General features: G+C 35.8%; 1 protein-coding gene across 1 annotated transcript; it reads left to right on the forward strand.

The window, feature by feature from the left end:
* The first annotated feature begins 5893 nt into the window (after positions 1–5893).
* Positions 5894–10690, forward strand: LOC148864152 (GEM-like protein 1). Its single transcript, XM_088977066.1, has 5 exons — positions 5894–6304; positions 6881–7263; positions 7368–7469; positions 8270–8544; positions 10352–10690. The coding sequence occupies exons 2-5, from the start codon at positions 6939–6941 to the stop codon at positions 10553–10555; spliced, it is 906 nt and encodes a 301-aa protein (XP_088833192.1). The 5' UTR covers positions 5894–6304; positions 6881–6938; the 3' UTR covers positions 10556–10690.
* The last annotated feature ends 3355 nt before the right edge of the window (positions 10691–14045 follow it).

Here is a 14045-nt window from a genome sequence, read left to right on the forward strand (position 1 = left end):
ACCGGAGAGAAAAGATTTTCTCTTGTGAGTAGTAGTCAACTACCTACATCCGATAAAGTTGAAGATGTTGGCTACTTCACAAAGAATAAAAAATTTTGATTGTTTGAAGGCTCAATGGATCTTTCCTTCTTTGGTAAATTTTCAATCTTGTTGAGAACAAACTTTAAACATTTCTAAGAATGGTTTAATCCCAATGGATCTATAACAATCACAAGATCTCTAAGCTTGATTCATATTATAAAGGCACGAGTTTGAGCTAAAAAAACAAATAAAGTAAATTGAGCTACATTGTGGATAGGGTTGAGCACTATTCGGTTAAAAACAAAAAACCGAATCAAAAGTTTTGGTTTCCGTTTTCGGTTTTTGGTTAAATTGGTTCAGTTAATTTGATTTTTCGGTTTCGGTTAACCAAATTAACCAAACTTTTTATTATTATATGTAATATATAATATATAATAAATAACATATAACATATAATATACATTATATATTATATATAATAGAGTATATATTATTAAAATTCGGTTTTAACCAAAATAACTGAAAACTGAACTGAAAAATTGGTTTTGATTATTTCGGTTTTTCTAAATTTTGGTTTTGGCTCGTTTTTATTTTTTAATTTAATTTTTTTTTTAGATTTAGTTTATTATCTTCGGCTTTTAATCGAATAAACCGAATGCTCACCCCTAATTGTGGATAAAGTAAAGAGAGCAATAGCAAAAAAGCAACTTAATTTAAAGAGATTCTCAGCTAAAATGAGCTTCCATCCTTGAAAAAAAAAACTTGAATAAGCTAATTTGTGTTTCATTGATTCTCATTAATATTTCTGCATAGCTCTTAAGTGTTAGACTTTAGTTGGGGGAATCTTATTACCACTTCTTGACAATCCCAAAAAGCTTGAATGGGTGAATGCCACCTTAGATTTTATAAACAAAGCAACCTATCAAAAACGACTCAGAAAGATTGACAGTTTTATTGGAAAATTTTAAACTATTTTGATATTCCATACTAACTACCATGTGGCATTTGCAGAGTTCTGTTGCTAGATGATTCTAGAAAGAGGAAGAAGAAGAAGAATCCAGGAACAGCGACTAAGAAAAAGCTCAATAAAACAATGGATGTGTATTGACTCTAGTGTTCTCTATGTACATATATTTTTATGTGAAAATTTCTGTTTGAACGCAAAAACATTACTTCCTTGGAAAGAAACCATTGCACTCCAACACGAAGGAATCAAAGTTCATGTGCCACCATGTGGACAAGAAAACAAAGCGATGCTCAATTTATATTTGGTCATTTATTAGAATACCCCTATAGTTTTATATATTTGCTTAAACCTACCTTATAGTTTGTATTTTACTTAAACACCCTCTATAGTTTGCAACCTATTTACTTAATTAACCTTTCCTTAAGAACCATTTGTTTTGGCATCTGAAAATAGTAACATGATTACCTAATTTAAATGGAAAATGTTCAAGAATATGAACCCATGATTATTTATTCCAAAAGTACCCTCAATTGAGTGAAAAATATTCAAAGGTATGGATCCATGGTTGATTATTCAAAAGTACCCCAAACACTTTTTTGTATAGAAAATAAAATTGTCCAAATAGAGAAAATAGAATGATTGCCCCTGTTTTGTTAGGAGCAAAATTGACATTTTTGCTTTTAATTTCTTTTGATTGATTAATGTCATTTTCCACTTTCATATAATGAAAAATTGATTAAGTAAATTGGTTGTAAACTATAGATGATGTTTTAATAAAACACAAACGTTTTAGTAAATTCATAAAACTATATAATGTGTTTTAGTAAACGACCCTTTTTATATTTTATGTATTCATTGAATTTGTAGATGCCAAGATTAGACGTCCGATTTCAAAGATGAAAGACAATTTTGGGGCTGTTTAATTTGGTACCATCACCTCAGTGCCACATCGACGTTTTGAATTTAACAGCCAATTTCCAATTTTGTTGCAGACTTTTTTGAGAAACAAAGTCTCAAAACCCTGACTGATGTAGCACTGATGTGGTGTTGACATGGATGAAAAATACATACTTTCAACAAATTGGATTCAAATACAAACTGTGGTGTTTGTATTTCAAATATAAATAGTCAACCAAGGTTTTTAGAACCGAATTGGACAATGAACAGTTCAGAAAATAAAATGGACAAAAACCATTAGATGGTTTGAACGGTTTGAACGCCTGGGTCAGCGGTTTACTGATCAAATCAATAGTTTTTGGCCAAAAGACGGTTCTAGGGGTAAAATGGAACCAATCAGATGACTGGTTCCCAGTTTTTCCAATCTGATAGTCCAATCCAATCCGATTTTAAAACTATGGTTTCGACTTAAAATATTGCAAATTGAAACACCTACAGTACCAAACACTACCTTTGTGAATTGAAGTACAAAATCTATGCAAAGATTAGTCCTAGACTTCTTCAGCTTTTAAGTCATTAAAGCCTCTCAAACTTCTTTTCTTAATTAGCAGTTATCTAGCCCAGATCTTATCTTAGGATACAGAAGAAAGTAGCTAGCTAACAGCCTAACAGGCTAACACCACCCCTTTTCCTATAATAATCACAAGTACCTAACCTCTCTCTCTCTCTCCAGCTTGGAGGAGGAAATTGGGCCGGGCTGGACCCAATAAGTGGGACTGGTCCTACATGTGTAACATTAATATACATTTTAATTAATTTTGATATCATACACAAATACAAATGTTATATATTGATAGGCAGTTAGTCACTTTGCTTAATGGGTTCATGGGTCTTGGCGTCTTGTAGCTTTAGCAGGGGTCCAGACCTCCTGTAACAGTTAAAGGCCAGGCTATACTTTGGCCCAGCCCAATCAAGTGCCATCCCTAGTTTCTTTCCCCACGAAGATTAATGATGAAAATATTGCTTAAGCTGAATGATCAGTAAGATCAGACGGTCATTATCAGATGAACATAGGCAGTACAGTCATCATACTTATTTCTTCCCTTGATGGTCTGATAGTGTTTTCTATACGTGAAATGTCGTCCAATATAAGCTGAATTGGCTGAACTGTGATCGATTGTTTTATTTTTAGTAAATAAGTTAATCAATTATATTATGAGAAGATCCCAAAGGTCCGTACGAAATAGGAATTGAAATGGTATATTTCTATAATCTGTTTGGTTCAGAATGGAAATGAAAATTTCATTTCTAAGGGAGGGATAGAAAATTATCATTCCCTCAAATAGGAGAATGCCATTCCAATAGGAATAGGAATGAGACTCCAATTCCACTCAACCAAACAGTTGAAACCAGAATAGCTCATTCTGATTCCAATTCCAGACCCTATTCAGTTCAGCCATTTCGGTCTTTATTATATGCCCAGTAATTAGTTTCCTCTTTTCAGAAGTTTTTTTTTTTTTGGATTGGTGTGCCGGTCAGAACTATCCAACCAGATTCTTCGGGCTCTTGTTCCCTATCAACTAGCATTGCAAATGGATTGAATTGAGTTGGACATTAATATATTCAAATTTGATTCATTCATACAATTGATTATTGAAAAATATAAATAAATTAAATTAAAAGTGATCAAGATATTATATATAATAGAATGAACTAAAAAGTGACGTTTATTATTGTAACTCATGAACAATTGACTTGAAATTTCTTATGTATTAGGGGTATCTGATCGGAAGACCGATCTTATTTTGTTGGATTCGGATATATAAATTTTAGGTTTTCAGATTAAATAATTACATCCAATTAAAAATTGGATTGGATTTGGATCACCCCTATCCGAAATGTGTGTATATGTATTATTTATTTATTTAATGTTATTTACATTATAATTTTATAAAATTTTTATATTATTTATTTTTTTATAAAAAATATGTATATATATGATGAAAATAGTTGAAAAATAGTTTTATTTTTTGTTTTTTTCATTAAACTATTATATTTTTTTTTCTTTTAATACTTTATTATTTTTTTAAATTAAATCAGATCATATCATATTTAGATATTTGACATCCTTATCGGATTCAAATCTAGATCAATATTCATGAAATTGATCGGATCAGTCCTATGTACTTTAATTTGAATACGATCCGATCCGTTTGCATCCCTATAATATATGAAACCAAATTTACTAAGACAAAATAAATTTCAAGTATATGCCATCATCATCATGTAGGAATTATTCCAATTATGTGGGGTAAGCCACATGAATCCTACTTTCACCATTCTTGTTATGTTTGATTAGTGTCATATCGACTCTTAAAATATAAATTATTAAACCACTTCTTATTACTTCAATCCATGTCTTTTGTGTCTACCCTTAGCTTTTCTAGCTCCTTAAATTTGCAATTGATTACTTTTTCTTACATGTATTAAACCATCTTAATTTATTTTCTCTTATTTTATCACCTATGGTAAATGCTATCAAGTTCTTTTGAATGACTTCATTTTCAATATTTTCCTTTTTGTTTTCTTTTCATTCATCTATTTTAGTATACACATTTCTACCATACAATTTTTTGGTATATTCTTTTTCATGCTCAATACTTTGTTTCACATAACATCATTGATCTTACAACTTTTTATAGAATTTTTCCTTAAACTTTAGTTTATTCACCTATCATATGAGACTCCGCATATGTATCCATTCATTTTCCCTTGATTTGATTCATTCTATTGGGGTGCAATCTAAAGGTGTTCACATTAAATGTCAAATCGGCCAATTGGCTCGACCTAACTTGAGTTGATCAGTTTTTTCAAAACCACCGGTCGGTTCCAATTTGTCTGAGAAAATAAACCAACTCAATTCGGTTTTTGGTTTTTATACATGAAAATCAAAACCAAATTGACCCTATATGTTTTAAGTAATTACTAAGTAGTCCCTACTCAGCCATACTCTCTATCATAGTTAACTTTAAATTTAAGTAAAGTTATTTATTACATTTTTGGGTTTAGTAAACATTGATGTGAGGGAGTCTTGGAAATTGGAATGAACATACATGTTGGATTGTTGGAGTTTTCACTCTTCAATTTTGGAAAAAGAAAAAAAGATATGTTAAATAAAATTATTTATTACCTCACTCTTTAGTTTTGAAAAGAAAAAAAAAGAGGTTAAATAAACCGACTAAACCGATAAACCAACCCAAACTGACCCTTTATGTTTGGGTCGGTTTTGCTTCAAGGTCAGTTGATTTTGATTTAGTCAATAAATAAATCGACTAAGTCAGGTCCGTTGAAGAAAATGACTCAGCCCGACCCAATCCAACCCATAAGCACCCCTAGTGATATCTTTCTCAATCTCTTGCTTGTTAGGAATTGGAAATGGAATTAGAATTATTAATATGATAATAATAAATTACATTGAATTATCTATTGCTATCCAATTCCCAAGGGTCCACTTAATTTACATTTGGAATCGGAATGATATTCACCTTTGGTCCAAATGAATTGGAATCAAAATCAAAATCAATTGGAATATATTCTTATTCTTAAGGGAGGGGGAGGGAATGGCCATTCTCTCAAGTGGGGGAATGACATTCCATTAGGGAATAAGGTTCTGATTGCCAATCAAATAATTGAATTTCAATTCCCAATGGACATTAAACGTGGCTCAGATAAATCATGATTCTCAAACAATTATTGACCTAGAGTCGATCATTCGGCCAAGAAATCGTCTAGGCAATTAATTCTGTTAATTTAGTTAGCAATTCATTGATCCAGGCGATGAACCTGTTGACCTATTCGACCTAGGTAATGGTTTATTTGTGCCAATTTCTTTATTTTAAATTAGAACGGATCATCCATTTGAGCCGGATAATTGAATTGCTGAGCCCAGTAACCAGTGGCCAAAGCAGTTCGGGTTTGTTTTAATTGAGCCGAATCGAATTCGAATTCAGATAGTGAGGCCGTGATCGGCTTAAATCAGTGCAAATTCCGTTCAAATACTGTTCAAATTGCAACATCTCTTCTCTTCTTCACTTTATTTCATGAGAGAATAATCGGCTTAAGTCAGTGCAAACTCATTTGCCGCCCTCGAAATCTAGAATTATCAACCCGACACGTCGGCGCGTCACAACGTGTCAACGTCTTTCTTTTACGCGTCAGAATAATTTTATTTTCTCGGGGTTTTCGTAACGTTGTAAGCTTGCCTCACTCGTTTGGCTTGGCCAGGAGACACGCCACACGCCTTCTGGGAAGATGAAGATATAACTGCCAACCGGCCCTCTGTGGAGTGCTTACAGTTGCTACACCGACCAAAAGCTCTCCTTTCGAACGACGGTTCTCTCTTTGCAGCTTCACCAAGATGTAAATATCTTCATCTCTCTCTAATTTGAGTTTAAATCAATTGGGTTCTCTCGTGTTTTTTCTTTAATTTGAGTTTAAATCCACTCTCATAAACTTGTGCACTTGTTTGAGTTTTTCTCTATCTCTGTGCTGATTACTGATTGGTCTCATGCTGTGTTCGACATTGAAATCTAGGGTTTGATTATCTTTATTTCTCATCTGGTTCAAGGGTTTTATTCTACTAGGTGATATCTGTGATGGGTTCTGCTTGTTTTCCTTCTTAGAATTTCATTCTCACCGTTTTTTGCTGGACAGATCCTACGAGAGATCATTTGGGTGTTTGGAGATTTTTCCTAGATGAACTTAGATCACTATTGGGTTTGTTTGATGCATTTAAAAGTTCATGTTTCTGAAAGGACATTGCTGGTTTAAGCAAAATTTTATGCTTAGCTTGCAGAATAAAGGAAAAACCTTTTGTGATCACTGATAGAAAAAGGAAAAAGGAAAAAAAAATCTTATGATTCTTATTCTAGAAGATATTCTATTAAGATGCGATCTTGATAAGTTGGTAAAGTTTTCGAATTTTTCCTCCCACAGATAAAAAATTCGAACAAACAACTGAACCCTTATAACAGATTGCAAGAGAATCGATTCCATGGACCCTCACTATCACAACGGGAATAACCAGAACATGAAGGGGAAAGGAGGCACATCAAACTCGAATCATGAAGGCGATGGAAGGTGGGGTACTTGGGTCATGGGCAACCCCGTTCCACCCCAAGCCCATCCTGTCAACCAACAGGCTGCCACTTGGGTTGCTGGTGAAGCAACTCCTTCTTCTGATCCTGCTACTCTAAACGCCAATTACATGAAATATTCTGTCCCTCCTGCCACAACTGGCACAGTCAATAGCAGTGGCTACCCTCAGGTCAACAATCCATATGTCCAGACAGCCCCTGTTCCTGAATCCTCTGGAAAGAGTAAGTTGTCAATTGGTCATGAATTGTTTTCTGTCTCAGTGAATCAATGGTTTTATAACTCTTCTTGGTACTTTTTGTCTTTGTTATTCACGTATTTGTTTCAGGCCCTATGGAGATGATCCTCAACGTGTTGAATCGGTGGGGTAAAAAGTTTGAAGATTGCACCAGAAAAGCAGAAGGTTATGCTGAAAATGTTTGGCACCATCGTAAGTTTCTCATCAACTTCACATCTCCTTATATATTACCATGTTCATTCCTTCAGTTGTCTTACTCTATTTTGCAGCCTCATATCTCTATTTGTTTGGCTCTTTTGATGTTGTTTGATAATCATGCTGAATAATTTAATTTGCAAAGCAATACAATTTTTCTTTTTTGATTGGTATTCACCAGCGCACCCACTATTCAAATTACGCCTATTACAAATAGCTTTCATTTGTGACCCCTAACCCCGTCCAAACCAAAATCAAATTTGGACGGATTGGACGGACCAACAAAGGCATTATAATATGGACCAGTCCAGACTTAATGGTCCAAACTCCAAAGTATTTACTGGATTGGATTGGACCCGGTCCATCCCGAATGAATTTATATCGGATTGTGTTGGGTTGAGCCAATATCTGGTCCATTGATAGAAGATAAGAACACAGGTGTCAGTAGATCTAAATTAAAACAAATTTGAACAATTGGACGGTCCAGACATTGAATTGGACCGGTCCAAAATGTTCATTGGATTGGGTTGGACAGTCCATTTGTAATGGGCTCACATTGGACTGGATCAATTGGACCAAATCCAGTCCAATTGACACCTACTTTCTCCTTGTTTTGGAAGTGAATCAGCTAAACAATTAGCTGATCCAGGTATCCAATCCACTCAGACATCCTGATTCCATAAAGAACTTCTAGTATCTCATATCCGTCCTCTGGTTCTGTAACTTATTTTCACCTACTGATATGTTTTAACCTACCTCAAGGAAATTCTGATTGATGATGATGCCTTGTTTGACAGTTAAAACCAGCCCTAGTCTCACTGATGCAGCGATGGCACGACTTTCTCAAGGAACAAAGGTTCTCACAGAAGGGGGACATGAAAAGGTTTTTCAACAGACTTTTGGAATATGGCCAGATGAAAAGCTCGTTAAAGCATATGCTTGTTATCTATCAACTTCCTCGGGACCTGTGATTGGAACACTTTATATATCCACAAAAAGGGTGGCCTTTTGCAGTGATAATCCTCTTTGCCGTTATCCTGCTCCAGGACAGCAGGAGTGGATATATTACAAGGTATTCTTTTTTGTTATGAAATTGTTATCTCTTTCTCTTTCTTTTATTTTTGTAAACTATGAAATTGTGATCTCTTTATTTTAGAGTGTTTCTATTCTTTTTCTTCATTAGGAGAGTTTTTTTTTTGGGATCAGTAACAAACAGAGATTTTGTTAATTATAAATGTAGAATGATAATTGTAGGCTACCATCTGCTACCAATTCTGTTGTACCACTGTTTGTATTACAAACCATTCCCCTGGGGAATGGTCCCCAAGAATTATTAAGAGAAAAATTCATAATCAGCCATATATCTTAACCTTAAAAGTTAAAACCTATTCTATTTCTGCCACATGGAAAGAAGATGTGGCCAATATGAATCGTCTGTTTGATTGGAGCTCTTGGAATATCTTGTGTTTAATCCCCTATATTATGTCCACTCTATGGTCTATATTTTATTGGTGTTTTCCCCATGTAAAATGGCTTATTTTGGGTTATTTGATTAGTGTTTTAAACTGAAAATTCTCCCATGGCTATGGTGTGAGGACGCAGCTTGATCAACATTACTATCACCGCCACCACCACCATCAGTGGTACTACTAAACTTGATATCTATGATACCTGGGTACCTGTACAAGGGTGCCCCATTGTGTTGAATACTGTTGATGCAATGTCTGTTTTTCATCAATGACATGTTCATCAACAAAATCCATCTCTGGCATCATATATTTGTGTTGAACAATGAACTTGGTGCAGATATCAGTAACTAACAAAGAGGAAAGAAGGAACATGATGAATTTGGGAACTCCATTTGGGATTGGTTTTCCTTCTGTTTGGTTGTAGATGGATTCCCCCTGATAATCTGGAAGACTTTTAGCTCTCACATTTTCAGGTGCTCTAAAAGAAGAGGCGGGATTATGGGGAGAGACACTAGAGCCGCATTGGCTTGTACAATTTGGGAAGAAAGAAAACTAAGAAAAGTTATAACCTTAAGGGTGGAAATAGCAAGAAGTGATTTAAGTGCCCATAATTTGATGTTGGATATGGCACCGAACAGAATGAAATGGTGAAGCAGGATTAATGTAACCAACCCCATATCAATAGAACTAGATTTGAACTTGTGCTGACGATAGAGATTTCATTAGAATGGTTTTTAGAGGCTTGTACAAACTTAATGGTGGTTTTTGGCTCAGACAAAATTTTATTAGGACAGGTAGGGACAATAAAAATCAATTAATGAATAGATTTTGTTTTTCTTGATGAGGCAATTGTTATATAGTTATGCCCACAACATTCTAGGGAATTATGTGATGAGTGGACCTTGGTGTGGGAGTTAATGAACCAAATCCTTCAACATGGGTTGGATCGTGTTAGCTTCAAGACATTTTCAAGTTTTGATTCCCTAGACTTGCAGTGTGTTTTGGCTCTTAAGCTCCCAAAGACAGGAAATTAGAATCACTATCCTCCTGATTAACAGATTTTAGGATTTGGCGTTTGGTTTGGATGAAAGTGGACAATAAATAAAGCAAGGACTTGATTTGTTTGTACTGGTACAGTGATCTGCATGATAATGGAGGGGAGAATTTAAGCACATGGTTTGGTTGACTGTAATGACTGAGTTTTGGTCGCTGAGAAGATTATGAGGTGTAGTAGTACCTCACTACCTCAGCTTTAATTTAAAATGTTTGGTGATAGGGACTTTCATATGCTGCCAATGCAGAGACAGCCTATTATTATGAACAGATTGATTTACTTGCTTTAATAGTTTAAGTTCTTATTAGTTTTGGATTCTAAAATTTACATTTATCTTGACATTCGTGATAATGCAGGTTGTAGTGCAGCTTGATCAGTTGGCAGCAGTGAATCCTTCTTCAAACAGATTGAACCCGTCTGAGAAGTACATTGAAATTCTGACTTTAGATGGCCATGCGTTTTGGTTCATGGGTTTTGTATCGTATGACAGAGCGGTCAAGAATCTGACGGAGGCCTTACAGCATTATGGTTCTCATTCCCGTGCGCATCCTCAGAACTAGAAATTTCTGTGTCTGTGCGAGTGCATTTTGTTAGGAGTGTGTGTGAGTTCATATGTATGTGAAACCAAAAAAACCAGACTTGTTTTATATTGGTTTACAGAGTTGGTTGACACTTTGGAGTTATGTTGCAGCAAATTCCGAACGCATCACAGATTTTGCCAATTCCACTGAGATGTGGGAGAACAGTTTGTGGGTATAGCCAAGCTCCATTCAAACACCAAAATACATTAAAATCACAAAGGTGCAAATTGGCTGATTGGTAAGATCTCTGGCAGCTTACCCTATAAAATTAAGCCTAGGAAAGACCCAAAATCATCTTCTCAAATGAGTTAAGGCATCAACTACACAACTGCGTTTTTTCAACTTGTCCTACAGTAGAACAAATCAAGGTCAGGTTATTAGGGTCTCTCTTCTTCCACCCCGTCTTCTTTCTCTCCCTCTTCCTCCCCTCTGTTGTCGCCACTATTGCTAATATCATAGATTCTGTTCTTCCTCCCCTTTCCTTTCTTCTTTCTTTTCCTCTCTTTCTCTCCTTCACAACCTCTACCAGTCGTCGATCATAGCTTGGAATCCACCCTCCTCCTTCCAAATCTTTGCCATTGCCATTATGAATATTGAATAGGGACAAAACTAGACATTTTGGCCGATTCCAATCGAACCAAATAGCAATAATCAGAATCTGATTCCGATTCCTGGCTGAACCAAACATTGGGAATAGGTGATTCTTATTCCAATTGTGATTCTGATCCTGATCTTGAATCAAATGGATCCAAAGTATTTAAAATAAGTGTAAGTGGTTTCAGAAAAGACTTCCAAAAACACTAATTAGTATTTAAAAACAAACATTTATTTCCCTAACATACCTTATCCGTACAAAGGACATACATCGAAGGATAAATACAACACTGTTTACAAACATGGATTTGCTCCATGCGTTTGTACTCTAGAATCAAGAATCAAGATTCTAATTACATTTTAACTGGTGACATAACCAATATAATAAATTGACTTAGGATTTGATGCCATAGCACTAAAGTTGCTGAAACACCCTGGTATGGTTCCTGATCAATTGTTATCTGCAAGGTCCGGTATTTGAAGATCAATGAGATGACAAAGTTCTGGAGGATACTTCCACTAACTTATTGGAACGTAGACCCAGAACAATTAGACGTTCTAGGTTTAGTCCCACCCAAATGGGTATTCTTCCAGAGAATTCATTCCCACCGATGTCAATGGCTGTCAACTCAGTACAATTTCTCAAAGAGGAGGGTACTCTGTAAGACTATTATTGCGTAAGTGCAGAGATTGGAGCCCAATTAGAGAACCAAGGGAGATTGGGAGGTTCCCAGTCAGTTTATTGCTCACTAACTTTATAACTCTCGGTGAAACGATTGTAACCCAGATTTGATTATTACAGCATCGGCACCAAGTTTCAATGGTTTTGGAAACTGACCCTGGATTTGGTTATGGGAGAGACCTAAAAGGAACAGTTGGGAGGATAATTTCCATGGCCAGTCAGGAATGGTATCTGAAATTCCTGTGTTGGACAAGATCAGACTAATAAAGTTCTTCTGTGTTTGAAGCCACGAAGCCACGAAGGGAATTTAAGTCCCATTCCTATGTAGTCGAGTTGAAAAAAAATGAAAAGGCGGTACCCAGCTGGTGCTCACATTCAAAACCAATGAGTTCGAAGGTGCTTTCAATACTTTCAGCCTCGTAAGGTTGGCATCGTGCAGCTCTGAGAGAACACCACGGAAAGAATTATCAGAGATGCCCAGAAGTTCTAGTTTCCATAGACACGTCCAATGCCCAGAAGTCCCATTTCTGGAATCGTGCCATTCAATTGATTCCATTCCAGACGTAGTGACACCAGACTGTCCTTGATGCATTGAGATGAGTTCCCAGAAATTTGGATACTTCGCCACTGAATATCTGTTGTTTGGCAAGAATAAAATTTCCAAGTTGCACAGCTGTCCCACTCCCACAGATTTTGGAATTTCTTCTTCAAGGCCATTGTAATGCAGGTACAACTCATGCAGTGAAATGAGGTTAGCAATGGAATATGAAACTGTGCCGCGAAAGCTGTTAAAGCTAAGATCAAGGTACGTGAGACTGTGAAGACTATAGAGCCAATCTGGTAAAGTAGAATTAAAATAGTCGTTCCAAGAAAGATGAAGGACAGAAAGAGAAGTAAAATTTGCAGAAGGGAGACCATCAAGAGGGGGAAGTTCAGCAAGTTCATAGGAGGACAAGTGAATATCAGATAAATGATAAAGCATATTTATTGCTTGAAAGTTGAAACCAATCGTATACCTTACGTACTGAGGTTCACTGCACTCATGTCTAGGTAGCGAAGAACTGAAAGACCAGAGACCCATTGAAGATTCTCGACTTCTAATGCATTACAACTTCTAATTAAGATCGAGATAACGCAAGCTAGACAGAATCCCAAGCTGAAGCGGAACCATGCCAGCAAAGCCCGAATAAGACAGGTTGAGGTATTCCAAGTAATGGAGTGAACCAAGGAATTCTGGGATCTGACTGCCTCCTAAGTCATTAAAGCTTAGGTCCAATCCTAATTCTTTCAAACGTTTCAGCTCTAGCAAATGAGGATTTATTTCATATGGGTTGGGGCTTCCAAGTTTGATCTGAATTACGTGCCCAGTTGTGTTGTCACAGCGAACTCCTTCCCATTTACAGCAGTCTTGTTTGCTGTGTGGATCCCAAGGGGAAAGTCAATTTTTTGGGTCCTTTAGGCTAAAGGAAAAAGTAGAGAAAAGAAAGGAAAAATATGAAAATTTGTAGAAGATTTGTAAAGGTTTTCTTGCCTTTCCTTTCCTTTCCCTATTGTTTCCTTCAAACCAAACACGGCTAGACTTCGTTTAAAGCTGAGAAGGGCGTGTCTCTCTATGAGTGGCCAGCACTCAATGTAAAGATTAGTTCTTTCTGGGATGGGTCGATGGGCAGAGTTAGTTCAAATTTATCTGCTTGGAGGATATGGAGTGATGGCGATTGAGGCCATCCCGAAACACCCAGCAGTATCTACGGCAAACCAATGTTTTAAAAATCAATCCTGAGGTCGAATTGATTTTGCCTCCATGTCCTGGATTATTGGGTTGAATGGGTCAAACGGTACTATATCACATATGTAATATATAGATATATCTATAGATATGCATAAATATGTATTTTATCAATAAGGTAATATATAATAATTTTTGCATGTAATATATACACATATACACCTACAACTATTTTCTCCTAATCTCTCTTTAAAATGGAGTTATGACTTGGTCCTCACATAACCGTACTCACAGTCTATTGAAACTGTGTATTGGGAATATCTTTCCATGAATTAAATCTGTAAAAACCAAATCAATTCTTGATAGAATGGTGGTTGTCATGTGTCTTAGGCAGTGTTTGGTAGCGTGGATTTCTTGTGGATCAATTGGTTTTAAAATACACTTATACCATTTAAATGTTTGTTTCA

This window comes from Nelumbo lutea, chromosome 3, assembly GCF_056320005.1.
Source record: "Nelumbo lutea isolate HS-2025 chromosome 3, American lotus-T2T, whole genome shotgun sequence".
Taxonomy (NCBI): Eukaryota; Viridiplantae; Streptophyta; class Magnoliopsida; order Proteales; family Nelumbonaceae; genus Nelumbo; species Nelumbo lutea.